At 41.6% G+C, this 16,110-nt stretch overlaps 1 protein-coding gene across 9 annotated transcripts in view; it reads right to left on the minus strand.

Moving 5' to 3' along the window:
- FOXP1 (forkhead box P1) overlaps nt 1-16,110 on the minus strand; it is a 622,522-nt gene that overhangs the window by 68,336 nt on the left and 538,076 nt on the right. For all 9 annotated transcript variants that reach the window (XM_040247247.1, XM_040247245.1, XM_040247242.1 and 6 more), the window contains one exon: nt 15,192-15,396. In XM_040247247.1, coding sequence (XP_040103181.1) covers nt 15,192-15,396 — 205 coding nt within the window. The remainder of the gene's footprint in view (nt 1-15,191; nt 15,397-16,110) is intronic.

Raw genomic sequence — 16,110 nt, forward strand, 5'->3', positions numbered from 1 at the left:
CCTGTTCTGAATCTGTCCTAAAAGTGCACACGCTTCCAGAAATACTCGTGAGATGTCCTTTCTATTAATTGGTGGCTGAAATGCCAACTGCAGATGGGTAGTTCTGGAAAGGGGGACACTGGGCAACCTCACCAAGCAACAGGTACAAACTCACAAAAACTTCTGCAGGCCCAAAGTTATTAATTATATGCAAGTTGGTTGTTTTTTTTTTTTAATATAATGAAACAGGTAAGACTGAAGTTAGCACCAGGAGAAGGTCATTTCCAGTGTTACATTAGCTCTGATCTGTTGAGTGATTTGGCCAGTGAACAGTGTTTACCAGGTACTCTATTTATCAGGAGAACCCGGGAGTAAACTGTTGAATACGGGTTTGAAAATAATCCCAAGCCATCACGGTATCCCTGAACCTGGGACAAGAGGATGTATATTTTCAGTAAGTAGGGAACCAGGATATATCATGAAAGCGGGAGTTTCCATCCACTTGGCATAGTACCATATTCAGTCAAGGTTCTCCTCAGTAATAACAGAGAAGTCCTACCAAAATATCCCAACAGATGAGCTGTGTGCATTGAACGATAGCCCACACAATGCCAGGAAGAACAAGAATGCTCATTTCTCAAAACTAGCAAATTTAATTTGTATTAGACAAAAATATATCTCTTCTCTCCAACTCCTGGTTTCACAGATACTGTTTCTTAGGATGAGGCTTATTTTATTTACATTAAAAATGACTCGATTTAAAGAACATAATATAAATAACAGTCAGCTAAGCAGAACTCTCAAACCACATCACAACGGGGCACATACTGAAGTGACTAAACTTTGGGAAAATCAAAGTACATGACGTAGCCCTCAAGGAGAGGCAGTCTGTAACTGGAATTATTTCCTGGGTCAACAGTGACCCACTAGTAAGTCTCTTTGAGCTTTCAATACGAAAGAAGAGCCTCAGAGTTATCCTTCATGACCCACAAAAGCCACAAGAGCACAGTGCAGTGTGCCAGATGCTTCGAGGACTAGATCCCACCCTGCAGGACTGGGGGGCATCCTATGTGCAGGCTATGGATGTGACCTGTCACGAGCTGCTTTACCAAATGGTAAGAATCTGAGGTCTGGTGCCATGCTGACAGGTCTTAACTTCAGCAGATACTTTTTTGCCATCACCTCCATGTCCCTTTTCAGCTACACTGGGCAGACACACAATCTTGATTTCAGAAGCAAGGGCATAGCAAGACAACGGAGCAGAGAAGGAGAGCCTGAGTATCAGAGACTGGGCCGGCGTGTTCCGATCAATCACAAACACAGGGCGGGTGATGACAAAGGCTGAATGCCTGTGTTTGTGTGGTGACGAGTGAAGGGATAAATAAAGGAAAAGGACAAGAAGAGGCAGAGGTCCAGCTTTTGTTTCTGACACCCATAAGGGCAACTGCTATCCCAGGATTGTAAGTGAGAGTTTCCCACTGGCAGCATTAACACTGGGATCTCGTTAAGAAAACAGAATGCTTTCCAAAGAGGGGCTGTGAGCAACTGTGTCAATACAGACATAGGGACCACTAATCCAAAAGATATTAACACCATTAGGCAGGCATGCGCATTATGTCCGTGCAAGTGTTTGCACTGGTGAGTCACAGGTCTGCGTGGAACCTTGTCCATATGTTAGAGGAAACAAGCAGACCCAGAAAACCAAAGAACATAAATAAAAGTTCCAATCCTAATTCTTCTCATTTAATCCCTGTCCCTGACACGCTGTGGAAGTCAGCACAAGCATATTCCAGAATCAGAGGAGTCATGTAACTGAAGTATCTGAGGGTCAGATGAGAAAGCAGAGGTGATTCAATGAGAAAGGGAGTTAGAGAAATAAAATCGCTAAAACCATTAGGCACTTGCACTTTATGTTCTCCAAGAATTACTTCCTACTTTACGACATTCCTTCTATTTCTCAGTAGTATAAGATGCTTCATTAATGGTCACTGGATTAAACTCTTTGTTGCCCTTAATTCAGTATGTTGTTGTGTTTTTTGTGGCTGAGCCAGGCAGCGTGTAGGATCTCAGTTCCCCAACTAGAGATGGAACCTTCACCACTTGCAGTGGAAGCACTGTCTTAATCGCGCCCCCAGACCACCAGGGAAGTTCCTCAGCATGTTTTATGAAACGCTTACTTTGTGCTTAAACATCATGTTGAGTTCTTAGATGACAGTCTATAAACTTAGATTCCTAAGAAGAGTCATGGGAGGGTGCTAAGACTACATTACCATTTCTGTATCATGTGTTAGGATAATATTAGAACTTTGTATGGATAGATAATTGTATGGATATGTTTATGTATTTCTCATACTTTAAATTTTTTATACTATATATAGGTACTATGTTAGGCATGCAATTGATTAAAAGTATCTTAAATATGCTCAGAAGGTAAAGAATCTGCAGGCAATGCGGGAGACTGGGTTTGATCCCTGGGTCAGGAAGATCCCCTGGAGAACGGCTACCCATTTCAGTAATCTTGCCTGGAGAATTCCATGGACACATGATCCTCGCAGGCTATAGTCCATAGGGTCTCAAAGAGTCAGACACGACTGAATGACTAACACTTTTACTTTATCTTTAGTAGAAGTGCACACTCAAAAGTTTTAATATTGACAGGGTGACTGATCAAACACATTTGGAGTTCATTGGTGTAGACTATAACTAAGCTCTCACTCTCTCTAGAAAAGGTCTGCCCAATCCCCCAGCTGAGGAGAGAGAGAGAGAACGGAACAGATGACTGGAACATAAAATTCTGTAATATTTGATCTGGGACTTAAGAGTATCAATAGGAGCTCAATGCTAAAAGGAACAGGGTAAGTGAAACTAAAGCTCAAAAAGCAATTTCAGGCATAAAATGAAAAAATAAATAAAGTTTAGAAAGACAAACCCAGAGTACTTACAAGTGACTTAAAGACCAACATTATGAATTTTTAAAAATAAATTTGCTCCATAAAATAGTTTATATTGGGTCAAAGTCTTTAGAATTTTTTCTCTTTGAAATGTTAAGTCTTGGTACTTGGATCCAGACTGTCTTAGTGAATAGTGAATGGTAGTCACCAAGCTCCTTCCTCTGTCACTTAAGACTCGCAGAAGGCGAGAATGCTGTGGCATCTGAACAGCGGTTGGCATGTTCTATGGCAGTGGTTCCCAGAGTATGGTCCTCGGGAACTTGTCAGGGACGCAAATTCTAAGGCCCCACCCCCAGTACTGAATCAGAAGCAGCAGGACTAGGGTTCAGCAATCTGCAGTTCAGCCAGTCCTCCAGATGATTCTGATGCAAGCTAATGGCTGAGAATCACTCTGACCAGAAATTCAAATTTTCTGTCTTGTCTGGAACACCGTACAACAAAGGCTAATCCGTTACTCCTATAGTATCTATGGCCAACATGTAGCAACAACTATTAATGGGTTCCTGATCATCAACGTTTCATAAATTCACTATATTCTGAACATTCAGGCTCAGCAGTGACTCCGTGCCAGCCTGACTGTGCTAGGTGATTGGGACGTGGCAACTGGCAAGTGAACTACTCTTCACGAGTGAAGACAGTCTGGATCCAAGTACCAAGACTTAACAATTCAAAGAGAAAAAAATTTAAAGACTTTGACCCAATATAAACTATTTTATGGAGCAAATTTAGTTTTTAAAATTCCTAATATTGGTCTTTAAATCACTTGTAAGTACTCTGGGTTTGTCTTTCTAAACTTTATTTATTTATTTATCTGTGATAACAGTCGCAGAGTTCACTGCATCCAAAAAGTTCACCTGATGCAAATGTGGGGGACGGAAATACAGCCACAACGGTCTACCACTAGCGCTCATGTTTAACTGGCCATACACTCTATCTCATTTTGCCTATATTTGTATCACTGCATTTATTACCCTGTGTTGGCAAGTGTCTGTCTCCGCATTTCTCTCTCTAGGCTGTGAGCTCTTTAAGGGAAAGAAGTATGTTCAAGTCTTCTCTTAATGTCCAGAACCTACAATTAGTAAATAAAAGCTCAATAAAGGTGGCTTGAACAAACAAATGGCCTTAAAAAACAACCATGTTCATTAGTCTTTAATTAGTTAAATCATTACAAACATTTAATGTTCATGGAGGACTGCCTCCGCGCTAGAGACTACAATGTGCACACGCTCATTTCAGCGACAAGGTCAGGCACGGCAGTGCACCCACTTCACAGCGGGCACATCGAGGTACAAGAAGGTGAAGCACATGGCGTGGACTGCCTGTCCCGGAATGCAGGCCATCCGGTTTCAGAGTCCACGCTCCCAACCACTGAACAATAAAGCTGCCCCCGCACGGATCGAGCTAAGAGCCACAATCCAGCAAAGCATGTTCTCTTTCTGCTCCTGCCTCAGGAGCTTTGCTTTTGCTGTGCCCTCTGCCTAGAGGGCTTGTCCCTGTCTGATCAAGGGTTATTTCCTCAGAGACGCTTCGCCAGACCCACGTATACAGTGACCTGAGCCCGGCTCTTACTTCTTTGCGGCTTCGTTTTTTCCCCTGGAACTTATTTCTGTCTTTTCATTACACGATTATGTGTCTGTTGTACTTCTCTTCTCCTGCAAAGCCAGCTCCATGAGGTCAGACTGTCAAGGTCAGGGTTTTAACTCTCAAAGCCAAGGACACGTGGGTCAGAGCTTGTGTGAAGTTTTACAGAATAAACGGGTCCACCTCAGTACAGTCTGGTGACTTCTGTCCTGCAAAGGCACGCTTTTTTGGTTGAACCTTGGGCAAAACTTCCCCATTTATCCTTGTTATGTTTCTTTTTATTTCTCCCTGTACAATCCTCTAATTTATTCAAACACTACTGGATTATTCCAGCTCTTGGTGTCAATTTTTTTTCTAATTAAAGTAAACTGCCATTTATTTCTCACACTGATCTTTAACACGGAGACATCTTGTTCTTGTCTTAAATATGACTCATATGGAAAAATGTAAGTTGGATATAGGGGCTCATGTATACCAGAATGTTTCCATCAATATTTTAGATATAAAAAGGAGAGATATAACTAGAGATGCCTGTCCAATTCAAAGATCTATAAGTAATCACCGCAGTGGAGTTTTTTAGGCTTTTGGATGTATAACCAGAAATTCCACCAGATGACTAAAATGGCCCCTCTTGAAAGCAAATACCACATCATTTACACAAACACTTTAGACTTCTCTTTCCTTTTGCGATAATATACCTTCAAACTCAACATTCACAGCCAAACTGTAAAATACACACACAGAGCCGATCCTTCAGAGATAGAGAGCGACATATTTTTAAAAAAAAAAGAAAGAGAAAAGAAAAAAGAAAGAAAGGAAAGAAATATTAACTTGCCCTTAGACTGATTTCCTTGAAGACTATAAAAGGAATAAAATTTGAAGGTCATAAAACTATGTCTATTTGTTTAGGGAAGTCTTACAGGTAGTATAAATATCATCAGCTACAGTTGCTATGAGGTCTGTTTGTTTACCAAACAAGAATACAAATAGTTACACAAAAGCGGAACAAAATTTGGGTATATAAATGGAGAAGCTTTTGCCTTTGGGTAAATTTTCCAAAGTGCTTTTTAAAATGTGACTACTTTTTCCCTTCTTCACTGGGAAATTTCTGTTTTCTCGGTTCCCCCTTCTCAGTTCTGACACCGCTGGGGAATGTCTTATTCTCAGATTTCTAAGACTGATAATGGTTAGCTTTTCCTTTTCCCTTTCCTTTTTCTGAGACCATAAAAACCAAAGCCATTAGTCCAACAACCCAAACGGCACAATAAAAGTAAGTTCTCACAAATGAAAATGCAAAAAGAGAGAAGAAGAAAGCTGCAGAGTTTATAGACCAAGTCTAGGACAAGCATGCTATCCTCAAATTGAGTTCACCCACGAATAACCACCTAGAAAGGAATATATGTACACAACATTTTATGAAACAGGTATGTTTCATGCACCTGAATTATACCCCCTGGGTTAACCATTTGCTTCTAAAAAATAAAAGGAGGAAGGTTAAGTGAGGAGGTAATCGGCAAGGCAAGGCTGTTCTGGAATTTCTTGGCTGAGTGTGAGTGTGTGTGGTGTGTGCACTTGAGAACACAGATTTGCCATTAAACAAACTGTACCACAGAGGCCACTATGAGTTGAGGGCTTCTCTTCACACTACATTGACCACGGTACCTGCCAGGCACAGCCCCGTGTCTTTCTGTGAATGGGACACACCGCCATATGGACGAAGACACTGAACAAGCTGTACAACTCTGGGCGACATGTGCCCGAGGGATCGTCCTGTATTACCACCACCTGGGCTGCGGCAATTGTGCTGTGTCTGTGCAGAGGCACAGAGGAGCCCAGCAGGATGTTATTTTTGAGTACACAGAAAAAGGAAAATTACAGTTAGGAGAATTCTCTGGCTAGCGTATCTGTTGCTCAATTCCCGAAATAGTTTCCCAGAGGAACGGTTATCTGCTTTATTCACACAGGCAGAAATGACAAGCTGGAACACATATTAACAGTTTCCCTTTGTGAGCTTCCACTATTGTTTTAATGAGGAGAATATACTTTATAATATACTTAGGCCCTGACTGATCAGAGCGGGGTTGGGGGTGGGATAAAGAAAGTGAGGACAGCTCGACATGCCCAGCCTACTCATTTGCATCACTTCAGCCAGCCAGCCCACAGTGCTGCCTCCCTTGGAAAGAGCTGAGAGCCAGGCTGCCAGGTGGCCCTGGCGCAAAACAGCATCTCGGTCAACCTTGGAAAAGGGCGTGCCTTGCTTTTAAGTCTCCTTCACAGATTCTTGCTCACTGGGCCCCAACACCGGCTGGCTTAAAAGCCTCCCTGGTGGGCCAGGGGTTAAGACTTCACCTTCCAAAGCAGGGCGTGCAGATTCTATCCCTGGTTGGGAAGCTAAGATCCCACATGCCTTGCAGCCAAAAAATCAAAACATAAAACAGAAGCAATATTGTAACAAATTCAATACAGACTTTAAAAATGGTCCACGTCTCACACACACACACACACACACACACACACACACAATCTTTAAGTTAAAAAATGCAAACCAAACAAACAGAAAAAAACAAAACACTGGACTCTTGGTTGTCATTTAAGCAAGAACCCCCAACTAGGAGTTTTCCAAGCCACGTGGCCTTCTGTCGACCCTTGCTCTCCCTTTCTACTTGCAGATGGATCCATGTTCACCAAAGAAAAGTCTCTATTCATTTAATCCAAGTAGTAAAGTGTACATTTCAACCAGATGTTTTTATAGGTAAAAAGACAAAACCTAGTACAACACGCTATGCATCAGAGCCACCCAAAGATGAGTCCTCACCCCTTCCCGCTATATGCTTCCCTTTACACCCCTGGTGTGGAATGAATGCTAAGAAAGCTAATGTATGTCAGGCGTTTCCACACAAGTGCAGGTAACTGTGAAATAAGCTGAGAGCCAACCAAGGCACTGGGTGGAAAAAAAAAAACTTATCAGCAAGAGCAGCTCATCAGAAAACAATGACTAACTTCCATAGTGAGAGAAAACAGGGGTTCAAAATTGATTTTGTGTGAGACACCTGGTATGTCAGGCAGAAACTGCCCACGGTTGAGATTCATGTTATGCCATCGCCCAAGGGGAAAAAAAAATTAAAAATCAACTGAATCTCAGAGAAACTTATAAAACAAACCTGACTCTCCAGACCCATGATGCTGTTTTATGGGAAAGTATGTTTCATTTAAACACAATAAATAGAAATAAGATTTATAAGTTCTAACGATGGTGTGTTATGGTAAAAGGTATTTTATTGAGATAAGACATAACAGCCATTTGAAAATAATGGGTGAGGTTTTCTTTTCATCACCCCACAAAGTGAATAGTTAAGAAAATCCATAAACCAGTCTCCCAGGATGTGCCACGAGTTAAAGGTTTTCTCTCCTTGCCCTTCCTGAATGTGTGGAATGACAGGAGATGACAGCATCAGGCTAACCACCCTAAGAAAAGTTTTCCTTCTATTTCTAAAACCCAGGAACAACTGGTTTCAAGCAGAGAGACAAAATGATTGCAGTTCTTCTAAATGTGACTGTCGCCAAACACCCAGCAGTGCTTTGGTGCACAAAAAGTTAGTCAGTGCCCGGGAGCTTCTTTCGGACATAAGCGGGGCCAGTTCTGCCTTAAACAGGCAGACAGACATGGCACGGCTGATGCTGCCAAGAGCTGGCTCTGGAGCAGAAAGCAGCGCCTGTAGGTCAGGCCTCAGCAGACAGCTGCAGCCTTGCCTCTTTCTCGTCCCTCACCACACCTGACGGGGCATGCTCAGCCTGCTTTCTACAGTCTCCACTGCTTGTCACCCGTGTCCTTGTCACCCCTGCCTTCCGTCTGTGCAAAAGGATTTACTGGGGGAGAAGAACAGGCTGCAGAGAACGATGGAGGACTTCTCCCTAATTACTGCCCAACAGACAGGCTGGCCCCAGGCTACCATCTTGAAAGTTATGGCCTGACTCCGGTCCCCAAACTGTATCCCCCAGAGGCTGTAACCCAGAGTCTGGGGTGCAGTTCAGGTGGTTCTGATGAGCAGCCCACCTGGGAACCACCAGAATGTGGCTGCCACTGCAAGGACCTGAGACTTGGTGACACCCTACTTCCAGTCCCTACCTGGTCCCTAACTAGCTGTGTGACTCATGCAAGTTATACACTGCCCAACAACACAATCTGTACAAAGAAGACAGGAACCCATAGGGCTGCTGTGAGCATAAAATGGGAAAAATCAAGATCAAGGCCTTTATCAACTCCTTTATGCATTGTGACTGGCACAAAGTAATAGCTCAATAAATGATAGCTGGCTGAGCACCACCATCATATGCTAGTTTCTGATTCTTTCTAGCAGTAGCAGTATCTATACTCTCTTGGCTCATACAAGAATAGCAAGCCACTTGTTCGGTGGACTGAAGATGTCTGGCAGAATCATCACAATCTGGATGAAAAATTGTCCTTTCCAGCAGTGTCAAAACCCAGGTGAACTGGGCATGCGACCTGCACCGTTTCTCAAACCTGAATGGGCATGCCAAGGACTGCATTTTAACCCTGGGACTGGGTGAAAAAGCAGACCCTGACTCAGGAGGGCCAGGACAGGGCCTGAGACCCTGCATTTCTAATGAGCTCCCACGTGATACCAGAGTTGCAGGTCTACCGAATAGTAAGAATTTAGGGCTTCTGCTGTTGTTTGCTGTTGTTCAGTCACTTACTTGTGTCTGACTCTTTTGTGACCCATGGGCTGTAGCCCGCGAGGCTCCTCTGTCTGTGGGATTCTCCAGGCAAGAATACGGGAGTGGGTTGCCATTTCCTTCTCCAGGGGATCTTCCTGACCCAGGGATCGAATCCGGGTTTCCTACACTGGCAGGTGATTATTTACCATGGAACCACCAGGGAAGCCTGAGAATTTAGGGAAGGTATGACAAAGAAACTCCCGTACCCCATCTCACACCAGTGGAATCCAAACCTTCAGGCCTAGGAAGATGTATGTTTTAACAAATACCTGTGACGTTATCATCGGGAAATCTGAGAAACGCTGGTTCAATGGGTAACGTTGGAGTTGGCCAGCTTTTTCTGTAAATGGCCAGATGGTAAATATTTCACTCGTGGTGGGCCATATGCTTTTTGCTGTGACTACTCAAGCCAGCCATTGTAATGTGTGAAAACAGCCACAGACTACATATCAATGAACAAGCCTCACTGTGTTCCAATAAAACTTTATTTACAAAATAAGAAGCTGGCCAGATTTGGCTGGTAGGTCATAAATCACTGACCTCTGTAATATCAGATGCCTCAACACACATGGCCAAAAAGTAGCCTGACACTTCTGAAGACAATCTGGGACAATCTGACTGCAGATTCGCCAAGACAATTTAATGAGGACAGAAGATTTGGAGCTACTAGTTTGTTCAAGTGCTTCAAATCAAATGAAATATGAAAGAAATTACTTGATTTTCAAAGTACTAAAAAAAAAAAAAAAAAAGTCGACATGAGGAAGAGCTATTCAGAGTCATGGGAGATAGAGCTTACTGTTTAAATGTCTGGCTCCAGAGGCCCTAAATATGAATATGAAAATATGCAAAAAGTTAAAGGCTTGTGTAACCGGAAGAGTTCTGAAAGCAAGCTTCTAGAATGTTAGCGAGGAAACCAAGAGCACAACTATTTATTCATCATCAGAGAATTTAGTTAAAAAATAAAAAAAGAAAAGAGAAACGAAACACCAGGCATGTCCACATCTCAGAGTTCCTTGCCTTTTAAAAACAGAGGGGCCAGTCAACATAAATATTATTGTTATATAGTCAGATCGACAGCAATATGTCAAAAGGCCACAAATCAAAAACAGAGACTTTGTATCAAGCGAAAGTGTCTGGAAGTCCATGAGCCAAGCAAAAACCTTCAGGGGCTATTTGAAGGTGGCTGCCAGCTGAGAAGTGTGGAAACTGCGAGCAACTGAAATACGTGGGGCTGTGTCAATGAATGAGAAGGAAAAGGAAGGTATCTCCTGAGGACAGAAGGCAGGTCAGGCCTCAGAAAGAGAGAGGTTCCTTGACCTGGGTCACCTGAGGCTGTGACTGCAGCTTCAATCAAAGAAGAGGCTGCACAACCCAGGATCTCTCAGGAGTTTAAAGAAACGTTTCACCAAACGTTTAAGGAAACCCTGGAACAAATATTTAGAAGAGCTATGCATCTGAGACATATTCGAGTTATAAAACATCTACTAACGGTGGTTGAACGAAAAGCAAAAAGCTGGGAAGGATCAGAGAGAAGGGCTATCTCTGATATGGACTACAGAAGGACAGCTGAAGCAGAATAGAGACCAGATGATGTGTTCAATGAGGAAACCCAAGATTTATAAGACAGGAAGGAAAGTCAGGATACAGTTAAAGAAGAGCGCGCCTTGTTTTACATTTGCCTGTGTGCAAATCCTGCATGGGGTCCGTTTTTGTTCTTTATGTGCTGTTTCAGACTGTAAATGATTTATATTTTGCAAATCCTCCCTACCCACCCTCCCTTTAAGAGAAGCTCAGGAACTACTTGTCCACCTTACACAGGAAACTCTGGGATTTCCCTTTAAATATACTGATGTGCACACAGTAGGTAAGCCAATACACTGTTGAAGTGAATTTAAATCCAACTTAAAAGTTCTTTTGGAGCACAGACTTTAATTTATCATAATTAAGTATTCACTTCTGTGCTGAATGGAGTCTCTTAAGTCCAGTTTTACAAACTAAAAGAGAGCCTTAAATTTGCATCTCAACTATGGGACTAACCAGTTCTACGACCCTAGGTCACTTATTTAATCTTAATGAATCAACTTCCTCATCTGCAAAATGGGTATAACAAACCCTGCTGCTTCCCAGTGGTCACGTGGCTAAAACGAGACATCACTCCCAAGGCAAGAGTTTAGCCAGTTGCTTGGCACAGGGACAAAAAAGATTAAATGTGAGTTTTCTTCCCCTTCCCTAGTGCATCATAATATAATGTGATATTTAGAATTTTAATTCAGGCAATTACTTAAGTAGTAATTGCTATTTGTATTTACATAGCTGCTTTGATCCAAGAAGCTCAAAGGGCTTTACTAAATTTAGCATTTTAATAAATGTTTCATTTGCATGGCGTTGATTTTGTTTACCCACACCAAAACTCGGAATTTCTTAAAGCGAGATAGTCAGACAGTTGAGAAAAGCGAGATAATATCTTTGTGTTTACAGGTATCCCAGGTGGAAGTTCTGTCTATTTATCAAAGAAGTCAGGACGCCCTGGTCCTGCGGAATGCAATGACAGTAAGACATGGATTTGCCTGCCTTGCTCTGCAGCTGCCTAGCTCCTGCCTGAACTTCATCCCCACCACACTTCTCTCAGGCCTGACAACAGAGCTATGTCTACTGCACCAATGAATTTATATATATATATATATATATATATGTATATATATAATCAGCACAATAAACATTATTGAATTCTCGGAAGAAAATCAAAGCACGGAGTGCAGTGCCTGTGCTGAATTCTAATGATGCGGAAGGTCCGTGAACGCACTGGGACAGGATCTTAACAAGCCTTGATTTGAGCACTGGCATCCGCCTCACAAATCACATGGGCCGCTCCTCCCCTAATGATGCTGAATATTGATACATGTCTCTACCCCACACAACAGGGAAGTGGGTTTCTACTGGCAATCTTTACCAAAGTGTGTGTGTGTGTGTGTTTTTTTTCTTCCCTTCTCTACACTCAAGGGTTTACCCTGAATGATTTAATTATAATTTTCCTTGTGTAAGACAAATTAAAGAGGAGAGTAGGAGTGTCGTGCCAAGCACATTATTTATCTCCTTAACAGATTGCAGCTCACCAAACCCCAGAGCTGCTGCAGCGGTGGCTGCTCACGGGAGCCCGAAGGATGCACGGGGGCAGGCGGCGGGGGGAGGAGCCTTCCACATGGCATGGAAATCCAACTTTGAAAAGCAAACCACAGCTCTCACAATGCTACCTTGGGCCCTATGAATTTCTGCACGGAGTACTCCTAACTCCTTTCAGAAAGAATTCTTAAAGCTGGTACCCCAAGGTACAGCTCCAGGAGCAGCACTGGAGGTGGGGAATATTATGCAGAAACCAAGGAAGAGCTTCAACCGAGATCCATTTCACAAATGCTCCTGGTGAGTAAGGGCTGAACTTCTCAAAGGGACTCCTGAGACAAATGACAACTCATTGTGTAAGGGAGAACGCATTGCGAGAGGGATAACTTTTTAAAAAAACCATTTCCCACTATTTAAATAGCAATATCTCCCATGGGATTTTAAAGTAAACCATCAGATGGTAAAACCATGAAATACTCATTATTGAGTCCTTATATTCAAAGCTGACTAATAATTCAATTTTTAGTGATCAATTCTGTAAGTTTGTAACTTTTTGACTTATCTTTAACCTAAGGCGCTCTACTCATCTCTCTTATTTGTCACATTCAGTTAAAATGTGGTTAGAATTTGATTCAGTCCAGCCATGTCTCGGAACCTACCACATAATATAAACTCAGAGGCCCCAGAGATTAAGTAGTAGCATATAATTTCATAGTTGCTTCTTCTTTGCATGTACAGTTGGAGAAGTCAGCCTGTTTTTACATCCAGATTAATGCTCAGTGAAATCTGAATTCTTTCCTGATCCTTATTCTAAAGCGGGCAGGTAGTATAATGAAGATTAAGCCCAACTTTTGTGCAGACACATAAGGACCATAAAACGAGAAATCCAACAAACTTATTCTCCTGGAATTAGACTGTCTCTGAGATCCATTTACTTTCAAATGCACCTTAAGACATGAAAAGGGCTATTCTTCTCCTATTTGCCTCCTTGCTAATCTACTACCTGACTCCAGATATATAACCTTTTAGAATGAAACGGAGCACAGTGCATCTAGACAGGGAGAAACTCCTATGTCACAGGAAATCTGTGCAGGCTCCACAATGGCCGACAAAATCACAATAAATACTTTAAGTGCATCAGTTGGCATTTTTCACTGTATGGCCCCCTTCGCTACCTATGGATAAAGATGTAATTCAATTCCTTTGCTGTAAATGGACAGCATCAACCTCAGGACACCAAAAGCAAGTAGAGCAAAGGACGACAACGTAGAACCTTTTCTTTAAAAGCTATCTAAGGTCTAGCGTTTCTTTTTTTTTTTTTTTTTAATTACAAAGGCATTCTAAGACCTTATACAGCAAGAGCTAAGACTGGTCTCCAGACATGCAAACCTATCCTCACTGGAAACAAAAGAAGTCACATTTGGTCCAATGTTTCCAAACTAATTTTTACTGTCAACCAGTCTATTTTTCAAGCTCCTCTAAACCAGTAAGTTAAAAGCATCTTTTAGTTCTGCTGTGTCTGCCACAGAAACTCCAAAGTGATGTTAGAAGGACAGCTGCATGCTTTGGCTAAAACATATATAATCTCATCTCCAGAAACCTCTCATGGAGTTTGGGTTTGAACATGATACACACACACCAACACATACACAAATATTCAGGTACTATTTTCTGTGATTACTAAGCTCTGAATGGATCAAGTACTGCTGGTATAAAGATATATATCTAATTAAATCAGTGGGCTTCATGTTCAACATTTTTAGAAATGTATGAAATTATATGTGTACTTGCTTAAGTGAAGAACATAATTAAAAAATCTTTCACTTGGTCCCTTTATAAAAAAACAAAAAAATTTGGTTTTCCTGAATGGGAATGACATTTGCTATCACCTACGACTCTTAGGGTCTCTCCTCTTCTGTGCGTGGACACTCTGCATACGAGCTATGTAGGAAATAGGTTAAAAATACACAACAACAAAAAAAGTTTTATATATATATTTTCTACTTTGAAAAAGCACCGAATAGTAGTATTAATGTTTCTGGGTGCTAAGGTATAATAATATGGATTCACAGCTTCCTTTTATTAGCACTGTCTGTTCACATGATGTATTTTGGATCTCTCAAAATACCTCAGCTTCATCTAACATCCAAGTGAAGCTCGGGGCAATTTAAAAATATAAAATGTTAACTTCCAAACAGGAATATGGAAATTGAGTCAATGCTACAATATAGACCATGACCAGGATAAAGTGGCTCTGTATGTCTGTGTGTGCATATATTTGGACCGCTTCCATCAGCCCATCCTCCAAACCTTCACTGACAGTCTACTGAAAAAAAAAACAAAGAACCAAACCTAAACACTTTGGGGACACAACCGTGAAACAGATGGGCCCCCCGCCTTCAGGGAGGGAACTGCAGAGTAGTGTACATTTTATCTTTTCTCAAACTGTAATTCAACGCAGCCTACAGTAGACACTGCTACTTCCTTAGAAAGCACGCAAAGACAAGAAAAGCACCTTGTATGCAGTGGACACTTGACAGAAAGAGGAGGCCTGGAAGACCACCTCATCCAAAAGAGAGATCGAAAGGCTGCCTGGGTTCCTAAGCTCAGGTTCCATCTATGTAAGTGCTAATTCCACGTTGAAAAGGTGACAATAATTAGATGCTTCACACCCACACCATACTGAATACGTTCTTAAGTAATTATACGCACACTCCAGTCACATGGATCCAATTAGGGATCACCGAGATAGATACGGCGAGGAGAGGCCACCCACCCCTCCGCCTTACAGCTAGCTTCGGACACATCTCAGATTTGCGTTCCTACCTTTCCCTTTTGGGAGTGTGGACTGACAGCTGTCCATTGGTAGAGGCATGTGGGTTCATTATTAAGGAGGTCTTGGAAGGTGCAGAGGAAGAGACACATGTCGTGGTCAGATCCAAACTGCTGTGATTGTTGCCTGTGGTTTCTTCTGTCGTATGAGCACTTGTCACTTCTTTCCAGAGCTGCTGCAGTTCTGTTGGAATCATGCCTGAAACAAACAAATTGGATAATTAAATCAATTAACAGCTAATTCCGTCCTCTTCAAACAGTAATTAAATCAAAGAGTCAGTAAACAAAGCCTAGTGTTAGTTTTTTTGGGGCATGCGTTTTTTTTTCCCTTCCCTCTCAACTAAGGCAAATACGGTAGGAAGGAATGGGTCCTCCACCTGAAGTGCTCTCATCACACATAAAAGACTCCCATGAAAAGGATTCAGAACACAGCTATTTTTTGCAAAGACTGTATGCCTCCATCCAAACTGTTGTTTCTAGACCACTGGGGTAAAAAAAAAAATGTAGATAGACGTTACTGTATTTTTAGACACAAAGAAGGGCTCAAAATAAATTTGTTCAACTATACTATTATGACAACATGAACCACAAAATGAATAATTTTTGTGCTTAAGTCTTAAATGATGACAAATAGCTTTGTTATTAAATATAGTTTTTATTAATCACTTTTAGACATAAATTATGAATTCATATCGTCTTCCTGAAATGCTTTTCAACTTTTAACAGTCAAATTGATTATACTATGATTATTTCATTAACACACCTATCTTCCTCATTAATTTTGGTTTCTTGTACCACATGCTTAATTGATGGATGTGTCTACTGAAAAACTGTATAACTTTTTATACAAGTAACACTATTATTACTGTCATTTCTTAGATCCATGCTAATGAACCATTGCAGAATGAAATGA

The sequence above is a fragment of the Oryx dammah genome, unplaced genomic scaffold (genome assembly GCF_014754425.2).
Source record: "Oryx dammah isolate SB20612 unplaced genomic scaffold, SCBI_Odam_1.1 HiC_scaffold_9, whole genome shotgun sequence".
Classification (NCBI taxonomy): Eukaryota; Metazoa; Chordata; class Mammalia; order Artiodactyla; family Bovidae; genus Oryx; species Oryx dammah.